This window comes from Phacochoerus africanus, chromosome 7 (assembly GCF_016906955.1).
Source record: "Phacochoerus africanus isolate WHEZ1 chromosome 7, ROS_Pafr_v1, whole genome shotgun sequence".
Taxonomy (NCBI): domain Eukaryota; kingdom Metazoa; phylum Chordata; class Mammalia; order Artiodactyla; family Suidae; genus Phacochoerus; species Phacochoerus africanus.
In genome coordinates this window covers 3208731-3220778 of record NC_062550.1, presented here as the reverse complement: position 1 = coordinate 3220778, position 12048 = coordinate 3208731, and the positions used below count along the sequence as shown (strand labels likewise).

At 59.6% G+C, this 12048-nt stretch overlaps 1 protein-coding gene across 4 annotated transcripts in view; it reads left to right on the top strand.

Annotated features, from left to right (window-relative positions):
- TTC38 (tetratricopeptide repeat domain 38) overlaps positions 1 to 12048 on the top strand; it is a 22623-nt gene extending 10575 nt beyond the window's left edge. For 3 of the 4 annotated variants that reach the window (XM_047785969.1, XM_047785971.1, XM_047785973.1), the window contains exons 7-14: positions 825 to 944; positions 1815 to 1874; positions 3374 to 3412; positions 5195 to 5276; positions 7142 to 7307; positions 8462 to 8621; positions 8825 to 8926; positions 11099 to 12048. In XM_047785969.1, coding sequence (XP_047641925.1) covers positions 825 to 944; positions 1815 to 1874; positions 3374 to 3412; positions 5195 to 5276; positions 7142 to 7307; positions 8462 to 8621; positions 8825 to 8926; positions 11099 to 11263 — 894 coding nt within the window. In that variant the 3' untranslated portion in view covers positions 11264 to 12048. The remainder of the gene's footprint in view (positions 1 to 824; positions 945 to 1814; positions 1875 to 3373; positions 3413 to 5194; positions 5277 to 7141; positions 7308 to 8461; positions 8622 to 8824; positions 8927 to 11098) is intronic. The other variant, XM_047785970.1, reaches the window with a different exon arrangement.

Genomic DNA, 12048 nt, shown 5'->3' with positions numbered 1-12048 from the left:
CACGTCGTCACTGTCAAGTTCAATGGTCATGTGGGCGGCTGTGGTTATTAGCAGGAACATCAGAACGAGCCCAGAAAGCCAAACGCATGGTCCTTGTGTGTGTGTCGGTGGGAGGGGTGACCCGGAGCACGCACCCGCTCAGCACCCTCTTGGCCTCCATGCAGCCCTGAGAGGAAGCAGGTGTTACTTCTCACCACGGGGGACACTGGGTGGCACATTGCAGATGACAGTATGCAGGAGGCGGTGGGGCCCAGGGGTTGGATGAGCTCCTGCTCTGGAAAGACCCCCTCTGCCACCAAGCTGTGTCGCCCCAGGCAAGTGCCTTAACCTCCCTGAGCCTTAGTTTCCTCATCTGTGAAATGGACAGTGATATGCTCATTGGCAGCATCCTGTATTTGACCAAGCCTGGTCTTTGGGTCCTTGCCATCTTTTTTTCTTTTTTTTTTTTTTGTCTTTTCAGGGCTGCACCCGCGGCATATGGAGGTTCCCAGGCTAGGGGTCCAATCAGAGCTGTAGCTGCCGGCCCACGCCACAGCCACAGGCAACGTGGGATCCGAGCTGCGTCTGCAACCTACACCACAGCTCACGGCAACACCGGATCCTTAACCCACTAAGTGAGGTCGGGATTGAACCCACAACCTCATGGATGCTAGTCGGATTTGTTAACCACTGAGCCACGACGGGAACTCCCGTGGTCCTTACCATCTTCAGCCCAGTCCCGTCGCTTGCTCAGGCCCCCCGTGTTCCTGCCTAATTGGGGACGCCTTGTCACTAAGCTTCCTGACTCACCTACGTTCTCTCCACCTGCTCCCCCAACCCCGTAGGCTCTATCTATTGACCCAATGGACGCGTGGTCAGTACACACCATCGCCCACATTCACGAGATGAAAGCGGAGGTCCAGGATGGGCTGGAGTTCATGCAGCGCTCAGAAACCCACTGGAAGGTACGCGTCTTGCCGGTCCACCTGCCCGGAAAATTCTGTCTTTTCCCCCAACTTAAGCTGAGGCTTAATGGTCAGACCACAGGGTCCAGCTTGGTTCTGAGAAAACTCAAATTCCGCTTGGAGACATTGCTGTCAAGCCACAGAGTCCCCTGGGAGCCACACGGCTCCCCAACACCTGCCAGCATTTTGCAGGTGATTCTAGAATTAGTTGTGGGCAGACTGATTTGGTTGTAGACGGAAGGCATGAGAAAACTGCCAAGGGAAACAAGGGCCCAGCAGGGGTGAGAACGAGGAGGGCTCTGAGCTGCTTCTTCCACCACCAGCCAGTGGGCTCCACATGGACCCCAGGACTGAGGTGTGCCCCCACTGGCAAGTGGCCCAACAGGGGATGATAGGAGATGGGGCAGGGACAGCCTGGAGACTGTCTGCAGGGCTGGCATGCGGGCCTCAGGGGCCTTGTCGGGCAGCGATGCTGGTGCCACCAAGACCCCTCAAGCCCTGCCAGGCCCCTTCCTGGGGCCTGACCATCCCCACTCCCGGCGCCCACCTGCACCCAGCTGTGATGGCCTGCCCTCCTCTGCATGCACCTGTTTGTCTCTGGCTACCTGTCCAGGTATGGTCTGCTGCCCTGCCCTTCTCTGGGCCGTGCCGGGCTTCCCAGGGCACCGCCAGCCAAGGCCAAGGGCAGAAGTAGACGGTGGGCTTTGGCATTGCTGGCACAGGTCGGCCAGGTGGGTGCCCGGGGTGTGTTACCTGCACACAAAGCTTCAGGATTCTGCGTTGGCACAAGACAGCAGCTGCTCTCTTTCACCACCGCCCCCGCAACACTCAGACGGTCAAGTGTCTCTCACTCTCTCGTTCTCTCCCCAGGAGTCCGACATGCTCGCTTGTCATAATTATTGGCACTGGGCTTTATATCTGATTGAAAAGGTAAGATGACTAGTTGTTTTCTCCTGTAAAGGCGTCCAAGGAAAGAAAAATGTCCCTACCTTTCAGAGCATTTATATCCTGTGGAACACTACTCTGTGTTTGCACATTTATTTTATTTTAAGTTTTTCTTTTTTCTTTTTAGGGCCTCACCTGCTGCATACGGAAGTTCCCAGGCTAGGGGTCTAATCGGAGCTCCAACTGCCGGCCTACACCACAGGCACAGCAACACCAGATCCGAGCTGCGTCTGCGACCTACACCACAGCTCACGGCAATGCTGGATCGTTAACCCACTGAGCAAGGCCAGGGATCGAACCCGAAACCTCATGGTTCCTAGTCCGATTTGTTTTCTCTGAGCCACAGTGGGAACTCCAAGTGTTTGCACATTTAAATGGTGCCCTGGAGTTCCCTTTGTGGCTCAGTGGTTAAGGAACCCGACCAGGATCCATGAGGATGCAGGTTCGATCTCCACCCTTGCTTAGGGGGTTAAGGATCCGGTGTTGCCGTGAGCTGTGGTGTAGGTCGCAGATGCAGCTCCCATCTGGCATTGCTGTGGCTGTGGTGTAGGCCGGCAGCTGGAGCTCCAACTTGACCCCTAGCCTGGAACCTCCATATGCCGCAGGTGTGGCCCTAAAAAGAAGAAAAAAAAATGGGGTCCTAAGGCCAAAGATCATTAGCATTTTCAAATAGTTTTTCAGGTTTAAACGACTTTAGGTGTTTCCCACCGTCTGGACTCGGAAACCAGGCATCTCGTGTGCCATTTGTGGAGACAGTTTAGACCGAGGGCCTCTCTGCCGCTGGAGTGGATTGCTTCGTCTCCGCCCCACAATTGTTCCCGAAGGAGCCACCAGACCCCTGAACGCCCTGCCCCCAGGGAGGGAGGGTGTGGGGACACCCATGACCCCAGTGGTTCCATGCTGGGTCCTGTTTTATAAGGGTGCTTTTGACAGTGCTGATTATTGGAGAGAAAAACCTAGGAGCTCCCTAAACGCCCAAAGGGAAATGGCTGGACGGCAAGACCCTGTAAGGACGAGCAGGAGGCAGTGATGCAGTGTCTCTGAGAAAGCAGTCAACCCACAGCTGAATGGGCAGCAGGGAAAACAAAGAGAGGAGAAAAAAATCCACAAAAAAGCTCACAGCTGCCCTCTCAAGCACTTCATAGGAATGGAGCTCCCTGGTGGCGCAGCAGGTTAAGGACCTGGCATTGTCCCTGATATGGCGTGGGTTCGATCCCTAGTCCAGGAACCTCTGCATACTGCAGGCACATTCAGAAAAAAGTATATAATGCTTTCACAGGAAGTGTTCCCTCGAGGCAGCCCGGGCTGCTGCTGTGTCTTCTCCACGGAGAGTCAAGGCTGGAGCGGAAGTGGGTTCCTCTCCCCATCCTGAGCCCCAGCACGGCCAGAGGGCGCGGCGGGGGCTTAGTCCAGGCCGTTTTCAGCTCACTTCCCAGCAGGAGGTTCGGCTTCCCCACGGTTAGCCTCGGGCCTTTGTTTTCCAGGGCGAACACGAGGCGGCGCTGACGATGTACGATGAGCACGTAAGTCCACGTTTGCGCTCGATGCGGTGTTAGCCTCTCCGTCTCCAGCGGACCTTGGCGCCCTTTGCCGTTGCCCCTGCCAGACCCACAGCCGCCCCAAGAGCCCAGCTCTTGGGTAAGACCCGGTGGGGCTGACGGTCCCCCAGAGCCGTGTCGTAACCCACAGTGGGCTTCGGCTGTTCGCCGTCGGCCTTGGTAGGTTGCACATCCCAGCTGGTCATCTCTGAAATCTCAGACTTCTCTTCAGTATTTTGTTTTTGTTTTTGTTTTTGCTTCTGTAGGGCCGCACCTGCAGCATATGGAGGTTCCCAGGCTAGGGGATGAATGGGAGCTGCAGCTGCCGGCCTACACCCCAGCCATGGCAATGCCAGATCGGAGCCACATCTGTTGACCTATGCTGCAGCTTGTGGCAACACCAGATCCTTAACCCACTGAGCGAGGCCAGGGATGGAACCCGCCTCCTCATGAACACCGCGTTGGGTTCTTAACCCGCTGAGCCACAACGGGAACTCCCTCTTCAGTCATTTTAGATTGTTTCTCTTTGATGGAATCATTGACCTGCCCGTAGGAAGTTTTTTTACTGTGGTAATAATATATATACCTGGAGTTCCTGTCATGGCTTAGCGGAAATGAATCTCACTAGTATCTGTGAGGACGCAGGTTTGATCCCTGGCCTTGCTCAGTGGGTTATGGATCCAGCATTGCCATGAGCTGTGGTGCAGGTTGCAGATGCAGCTCGGATCTGGTTTGGCTGTGGCTGTGGTGTAGGCCGGCAGCTGCAGCTCCCATTCAGACCCTAGCCTGGGAACCTCCAAATGCCGTAGGTGGGTGCGGCCCTTTTTTTAAAAAATAATATGCACACACCATATTTTTATTTAAAAAATAATATGCACACACCATATTTTTATTAAAAAATAATATGCACACACCATATTTTTATTAAAAAATAATATGTACATACCATATTTTTACCGTTTTAACCATATTTTTTTTGGCTGCACCCATGGCATGTGGAAGTTCCCAAGCCACAGCAGTGGCAATACCAGATCCTTAATCTCTAGGCCACCAGGGAACTCCCTGTTTCAAGCATTTTTGAGTGTAGGGTCTGTGTACATTTACACTGTAGTACAGCCATTTCCACCCTCCATTTCTAGAACTTTTTCATCTTTCCAAACTGAAACTCCTCGCCTGGGAAACGCTAACTCCCCATTCCCCCTCCCCCCAGCCCTAGGCATGTGTTTAAGAGAAAAAAAAAAAGTGTAGCTCACAGCTGCTGGGGACCCCACTGCAGGCTTCATAACAGAACCTGGGGTCACAAAAACCCTTGTGATTTGAGGATCAAAACCCCGGAGAAGATGCTCATCCGCTGCCCCTTAGGTCACCCTCTCGGGTTGTCGGGACTGCGGGTGAGGGGTGAGGGGTGACGGTGCCCTGGGCCGGGAGTGCAGACCAGCTGGACGAGAATCCTGGGCGGGGGATGATTCTTGCCCACGTGGTCCAGGACTGGGGGCGGGAGATGCCGTGTTGGGGCCCAGCCTTGTCCCCCCAGGTGTCAGTGCAGGGGGCTCTTCCTTCCACTCTGCTGCCCCTGTGCCCCTGGGGCAGTCCGGGCCCTTGGCCAGGGGGACAGTCCTGATAGGTGGCACGGAGGGGGCAGTGGTGATGGCTCCTATTAGCTGGGGGCTGGTTCTGCCCAGCTCCCCGCCCCATCCCCGCAGCCCAGACAGGTGGACTCCAGCTGTCCCTGCAGCCCCTCACCCCCCACCTGCCCTTGTCTTCCAGATCCTTCCCAGCCTGCGGGCCAGCGGGGCGATGCTGGATGTGGTGGACAGCTGCTCCATGCTGTACCGGCTGCAGATGGAAGGTAGCTGCTTCCTCCTCTCCTCCCACGCCACGAGGGGAAGGCGTGGCGGCCTGGGCCCAGGACGCCAAGAGCTCATTTCTCCAGGCCCCACTCTCGGCCCTGGGACAGCAGGCCCTGCGTGATTTGCGGCTGCCTTCCAGCCAGCCTGAGGCCAGTGGGCCCAGGCCACCACTGCCCTCTCTCCCAGTTCCCACAGCTCCTCGGTGTGCAGGCCATTCCCTCAAGCCTGCAAGGTCAAGCCTGCAGGATGCAGGCATCTGGCCACCTGTCTCTGGGCACCACTTCCGTTCCTACAACAAAGGAAGTGAGGGTTTCTCAACTCCATGGGATTTCAGAGAGAGGGGTTTCTCAACAGTGTCACCCCGTGCTCTGCAGGAAGCCTGGAGGGGTAGCCACAGCCCCGGGAGTGATGGAGGGCCCCGGCCTACTGCTGGGGGTGCCCGATGGCTCCCCCACCCCCAGGTTCAGCAGAGCCAAACCCATACCTGCCCCACGTCCTGGGTCAGCAGGATGGTGTGGGGATGAGGCCTGAGTGGGTCTGGCTGTTTCCAGAGGATTCCAGGAGGGCTTCCTGGAGGAGGGGAAATATGAACCTTGGAAGGGAACGTAGGGTTCGGTCAGGTGGCCATGGAAAGGACATCACGGGTGGAGAGCAGCTTGTCCAAAGCCCCCAAGACACAGAAGCCAGTGGCCTGTGAGGGGACCAGTGACTGAAGGGTAGGGTTGTGCGGTCGGATGGAGCAGAGGAGGCCCAGGCAGGAAGGGAGCCTTATCTGGGTCTGGGGGAGTGGCGGCGCTGGACAGACTCCATCCGACCTGCCTCTGAGAGACTCCTGAGCAGGGGCCAGGCCAGGGGAGGCTGGGCAGGGGCCCGGGTGTCCCCCGAGGAGCTGGGAGAACATGAGGAGCTTTCTTGCCATCCTGGTGACAAGTCAGGGACACTGGAAGGGGGCCGGCGGAGGCCTCTGTCTGTCCAGCCAAACCATCCAGAGCTGCGTGGAGAGGCCACGGGCCTGGGGCAGTTACCTGTTGAGCCTTCACCTGCGGAGGTGCGGCTGAAGCCTCAGGCCTGGGCCCCTGAATGCTTGGGCCCTGGTCTGGAGGCTGGGCGGCCCGGGGGGTTGGCGCCGAGGGGCAGGCAGAGGGAAGAGAGAGGCCCCTCGCGCCCTCGCAGCACAGACCAGAGACTCAAAAGCCGTGTCCAGTTTGCCGGGCTGAGAAATGGAGGTCAAGGGCAACGACAAGGTCAGGGAAGGAGCCGCTGGGAGGGGTCACGCGGGAGTGGAGAGGGACAGGAGGCGGGAGGTGGTGCTGGGGAGGCGGCAGGGACTGGGGACCATCCAGAGGTGGGAATCCAGCGCCGAGGCAGAAGGGTGCTGCGGGTTAACTGCACAGACCCCTGTTCTGTGTTAGCTGCCATCCCATCCGTAACCACGGCAAGAGTTTTTAAAGTGGTTTTGGGGTTTGAAACGGGGGCCAAAGACTTCATTTAACCTCTTTTGTAACTTTTTTTTTTTAACTTGCTTTCTACCCTCCCATCTCGATTTCATGATTAAACAAAGTTAATGGGGAGTTCCCGTTGTGGCCCAGCGGTTAAGAACCCGACTAGTATCCATGAGGATGCGGGTTTGATCCCTGGCCTCAGCCAGTGGGTTAAGGATCCGGCGTTGCTGTGGCTGGGGTGTAGGCCGGCAGCTGCAGCTCTGATTGGACCCTTAGCCTGGAAACCTCCATATGCCACAGGTGTCTCCCTAAAAAGGAAAAAAAAAAGTTAAGGAAAACTGGCCCCCAAGAAGACGCTGCTTGCCGGCCTTGCCAGATCTCCTCACCTGGGACCACCTGTGGGGGTCCTCCTGTGTCCCCAGGGGTGTCTGTGGGTGAGCGGTGGCAGGACGTCCTGGCCGTGACCCGGAAGCACAGCCGAGACCACATCCTGCTCTTCAATGACGCCCACTTCCTGATGGCGTCGCTGGGTGCCCGTGACCCCCAGACCACGCAGGAGCTGCTCACCACCCTGCAGGACGCCAGCGAGTATGTGGCCGGGCCAGGGCCTTCAAAGGCCCTGCCGCCAAGGGGGGCCCCTGCCCTGCTGAGAGGGCTGCGGTGAGGGGGGTCTGCCCCTGCTTGCCTGGGAGGCTGGGGCTGGAGCCCACTGGTGAGCACGGTCACACGGATGCCCGCGTGTGCCCCCAGGTGTTCAATGTCCCCAGATGTGCGTCTTTGCAGGTGTGCCCTGCAAGGGTACAGCCAGCTCCCCCAGGACACAGCAGCCTCTCCATCCCCTGGGCCTCCATGTCAGTGTCACACCGAGGGGACACAGGGAGGCCCTGGAACCAGAGAGGCCTGAGTTTACAGGGCCTGAGATCCTGGACAAGGCACTTCTCTGCTCTGAGCCTGTTCCCTCACCTGCTGAGTCAGGCTGGTAGGAGAGGGAGAGGCAGTGACGTGGTGACACACCTCCCTGGCATAGCTCCTGGCACAGGGGGGACCCAGCTCCAAACACAGCTGGGCCAGAGAATCCAGGGAGATGGCTCTGCCTAGCACAGGGCCATGAGGAATGCAGCCAGCCCTGTCTCCTGCCTGTAGGGCTAGAGTCATGGGGCCTGTGACCCCTGGTTGTTTGTCCTGGGCGCCTAGGGGAGGGGGACCCCTGCCAAGGCCACTTGCACGGCCTCCCCTCCCAGGCCCGTGCTGCGTGAACTGGGGCCTTTGGCCGGGGACATGCTTCAGCCCCCCAACCCTCTTCACCCAGAATTGCCACCACCCGAGGGCCACAGAAAATTAAGGCCGGCCATGGCCGTTCACCCCAGCGGTCAGCACCAACTCCAGTGCCAGGCCTTTACCTGTACTGCCCTGCGAGGTTGGCACCAAGACTCCCACTTTACAGATGAACATGCTGAGGCCAGATGTTGGGGGACCTGCCCAAGGCCTTGTCCCTAGTGCTCAGGAGTCCAGCCCAGTTGAACTGAGTTTGTGCCCTGCTCCCTCCCCTGCCTGGCAGCCTGTCCTCTGTCAACTCACCCACTCAGAGCACCTAGTGTGTCGGGCACGGTGCCAGGGACAGTGGGCTGAGGACCAGGCTGTCTCTCCTTAGGAGCCTCAGCCAGGCGGGGAGACAGACGTGCTGGGGTGGGGGTGGCACAGGCGCCCTGCAGGCCACTGAGAGCACCTTCCCGGGCTGGCAGGTCCCCGGGGGAGAACTGTCAGCACCTGCTGGCCCGCGACGTGGGACTGCCCTTGTGCCAGGCCCTGGTGGAGGCGCAGAGTGGGAACCCCGACCGCGTGGTTGAGCTGCTCCTGCCCATCCGCTACCGGCTCGTCCAGATTGGAGGCAGCAATGCCCAGGTGAGCCTCGGGCCTTGAGTCATGCCAGCTGCCGCCGCGCAAGGGCCCAGGGCCTGGAGCCCACAGCTCCCGTCTCCCGGGTGCTGGCGCCCACGGTGGGGGAGCATCCTTGTCGTTCACACGCCCAGTAGGCTCGTCCCTGCGAACAGGCGGTCTGTGGTGAGGAGGGGGTGAGTGTCCGCATTTCTCATCCCATGTCACAGAGCCTTATGTGCCCACCTGACCTTTCAGAGAGATGTCTTCAACCAATTACTGATTCACGCGGCCTTGAACTGCTCGTCTGGTGTCCACAAGAACGTGGCCCGGTGAGTTCCTCATTCTGGCCCCAAAGCCCATCGGGGAGGACTCTGAGCACAGCCACCCTCTCCCTGGGGCGACGTGCGGGGGCCCAGAGGCTCCCACCTCCCTTGGCCTGAGGCGGTGCTCCCCTTTGAGGCTGTGAAGGCGTGAGGCTGCAGGGTCCCCTGGTTCTCCCCCGCCAGCATGCTCACCTTGACCTAAGGGGACCCCCCACCCCCAACACACACCCCTCCTATGCTCCAGCCCGCTCCTCGTCGTGGCCATGCTGAGCTTCGGTCACTTTCCAGGCCCCCAGGGCTTTGCACATGCTGCAGCCTCTGCCTGGAACACCCCGTCTTCTTTCTCAGCCCGACACTTATGATCCTTCAGGCCTCAGCTCACATTCTCCTGCCTGTGCTGCGTGCCAGGAGGCGCGGTGGGCAGCAGACCCAGCCCGGGCTGCGTGGAGGTTCCCTCTCGTGTGGGAACAGACACGAAGCAGTGACTCCCACTGTTTATATAAACCTGCCTCGAGGGCAGGTGCTGTGACGGAGGAGCTGGCACGTGGGAGTCGGGAAGGGAGAGTCCCCCTGCGGTGACATTGAGGGGAGCTGACACCCAGCGGGTTTAAGCAGGCCAGGGCGGTCTCATTAGGTCTGGCTGGAGGACTGAGGGTGTCAGGATGCAGACACCCCAAGAGGAAAGCTCTGCAAAGCCACATGTTGCCAGCAGCCTCTGTGCTCCCACATCTGCTAATCTTGCTTGGCACCGGGCGGCTGAGTTCCTTGCCAGCTCCTGCCCCAGCCTCTGTGCTCCTGGGCTCAGATGTGAAACCACCCCCCATCCAAGCCCTGCTGGAATGCCAAGGGGAGGGGCGGAAGAGGGAGCCTCGGGGTGCCGGCTGGGCAGAAGGGGTGTCCTGAGGCCCCGTGCAGCTGCTGCAGCAAGTCTGGGCTGGCACCGTGGGGCCCAGGAGGCCCTTGCTGGGCTTGAGGTCAAATAGAAAGTGCCAGGGTACGAGCATGGGCACAGGGCCCACAGTGGGCAAGGCCTAGCGGTTCTTGACTGAGCAGTGCGGGGGCTGGTGGTGATGAGACAGCCGTGGACGCTGGGTCACACCCACGTCTGGATGGACATGCTGGAATTGGTCGGACTCTGAAGTGCCTAAGACATGTGGCGCTGGCTGCCCCCCTCCGTGGGCACGGGGCAAAGCTGCACACCTTTCTCTACTGGGGTAACTGCTTGGGGAGCTCCGGGTGGGCATGGGTGGGGGCGGGGGGCAGCGCCTCCAGTGGCAGCCAGGTCGGGGGTGGGGGGGTGGGGGTCGGGGCCTGTCTGGACAGAGAGGAGAGTGAAGGCTTGAGCGGGGGACCTGGGGCCCACCCAGGGCAGGTGGGGTGCCCGGCGGGGCATCTGCCCTGGGAGCGCTGAGGGGAACAGGCCGACTGGAGGGGGAGCTTGTTGCTGTGGGGGTGAGAGGCACGCCCCCTCCAAGTGCCCTGGGGCCATCATCACACATCTCGGGTGGAAACCCTGGGCCCCTGCCACAGTGTGCCCACCCCAAGGGCCAGGCTCCATCCCCTCAGCCCCACCCGCACCACACGGAATCCCCGTTGTCAGCTGTTTGGGGCCTTTGGCTCAGCGGTACCGGCCTTATTGAAAGTTGGACTTTTCCCACACTGTCTTCTCGGCCACTCTCTTTCCTGAACATTCTCAGGCCTGGCTGCCCGCTCTCCCATCCCCACCGACGTCCTCTACCCTCTGGTCCCTGCTTTTCAGCTTTTGGCTTGGATTATGGTGGGAGGTTGGCCCCCCATGTTCCGGAGGCAGACGAGGCCGCAGGGGTGTGCGGACCTTGGAATCCTCAGCACTCGGGGCCTTGCCAGCATGTTCGCCAGCACAGGGCGCGCTCCCGGGCCGAGCCCGCTGGGCTCCCGAAGCCCACGCTCTCGGGTCCTCCGCCCTCCCCCCGCCTTCTCTGCGGTCCGGTCCCTCCGCCAAGGTCAGGGCTCCTTTGTCCATCCTGTCCCCGCTGCTGTGATGGCGGCCCCTCCTCCAGCACCTTGGGAAGCGGGGCCCTTTGCTCTCCCCCCAGGGCAGCCCCAGCCCGAGCTGCCCGCATCCTGCTTTAGGGTGGAGGGACCCTCTGGCCCCCACAGTCTAGGAGGTTCCAGCATAGACCCTGTCTGTTTCCCCAGGAGCCTTCTGATGGAGCGAGACGCCTTGAAGCCCGACTCACCCCTGACGGCGAGGCTCATCCGGAAGGCGGCCGCCGTCCACCTCCTGCAGTGAGCCTGCCCCACGCAGCCTCGCCAGGGCTGCCCCCCGACTTCTCAGGCTTACAAGTAGCCAGAGCTCGTTAGGCAGCTTTGACCAGAAAGCCCTGTAACCAATGGCATTAATGGAAGAGGGGACGCAAATCGTTTTCAGCGTGATTCAGAATCTTCTAATCCGTGTTAAGGGCCACAGGGCTGCGGGAGGAGGCCCGTCCCCGGCCCGGGCTGCCCCTGGGACAAACCCCTTCCTTCTGTCTTCCTGTCATATGCTGGAGAGGCTCTGTTGCCCCATCTTTTGGGTGAGGGGACCGCTGGGGGGAAGTGACTTGCCCAGGGTCACAGCTAGTGGAGGCCCTGCTGACATTCACCTCAGACCCCTGCCCTGTGCTTCCTGGGGGAGGGGAGGGCGCCCCCCTCACTGCCTGGGGCCTGGGCCCTCCTGCTGTTTCTGCAGAGATGTCTTCAAGCTTCTCAGAGGTGGTGTGGGGGTGGTTGGTGGTGCGGATTTGGGCTTGTTTTCTCTTTATTCTAAACTGCACACTGTAAAGGGACCTTGGGTACCTGGCTTCCTTTGTCATCCACGATTGTAAGCACATGAGGGCACACGCATGGAGCTGGTGTGTTTTCTGGGTGTGAGGAATGAGCTGAGAGGTTGCCCTGTGGTGGCAAAAAGCCAAGCATTGTGGTGGGGTTTTAACAGGATCTGCCTCAGTCTCTTTCCCCATGGGTCACCTGACCTGGCACAGCCATGCCACGGGTGTTTCTTGGATTCTTTCAATGCAAACTGAAGTTAGGTGGGTCTCCTGGAGGCGCTGATGCCTCCAAATGGACTAGACAAATTCCTGAAATTAAAATAAATTGGTTGATTGGTT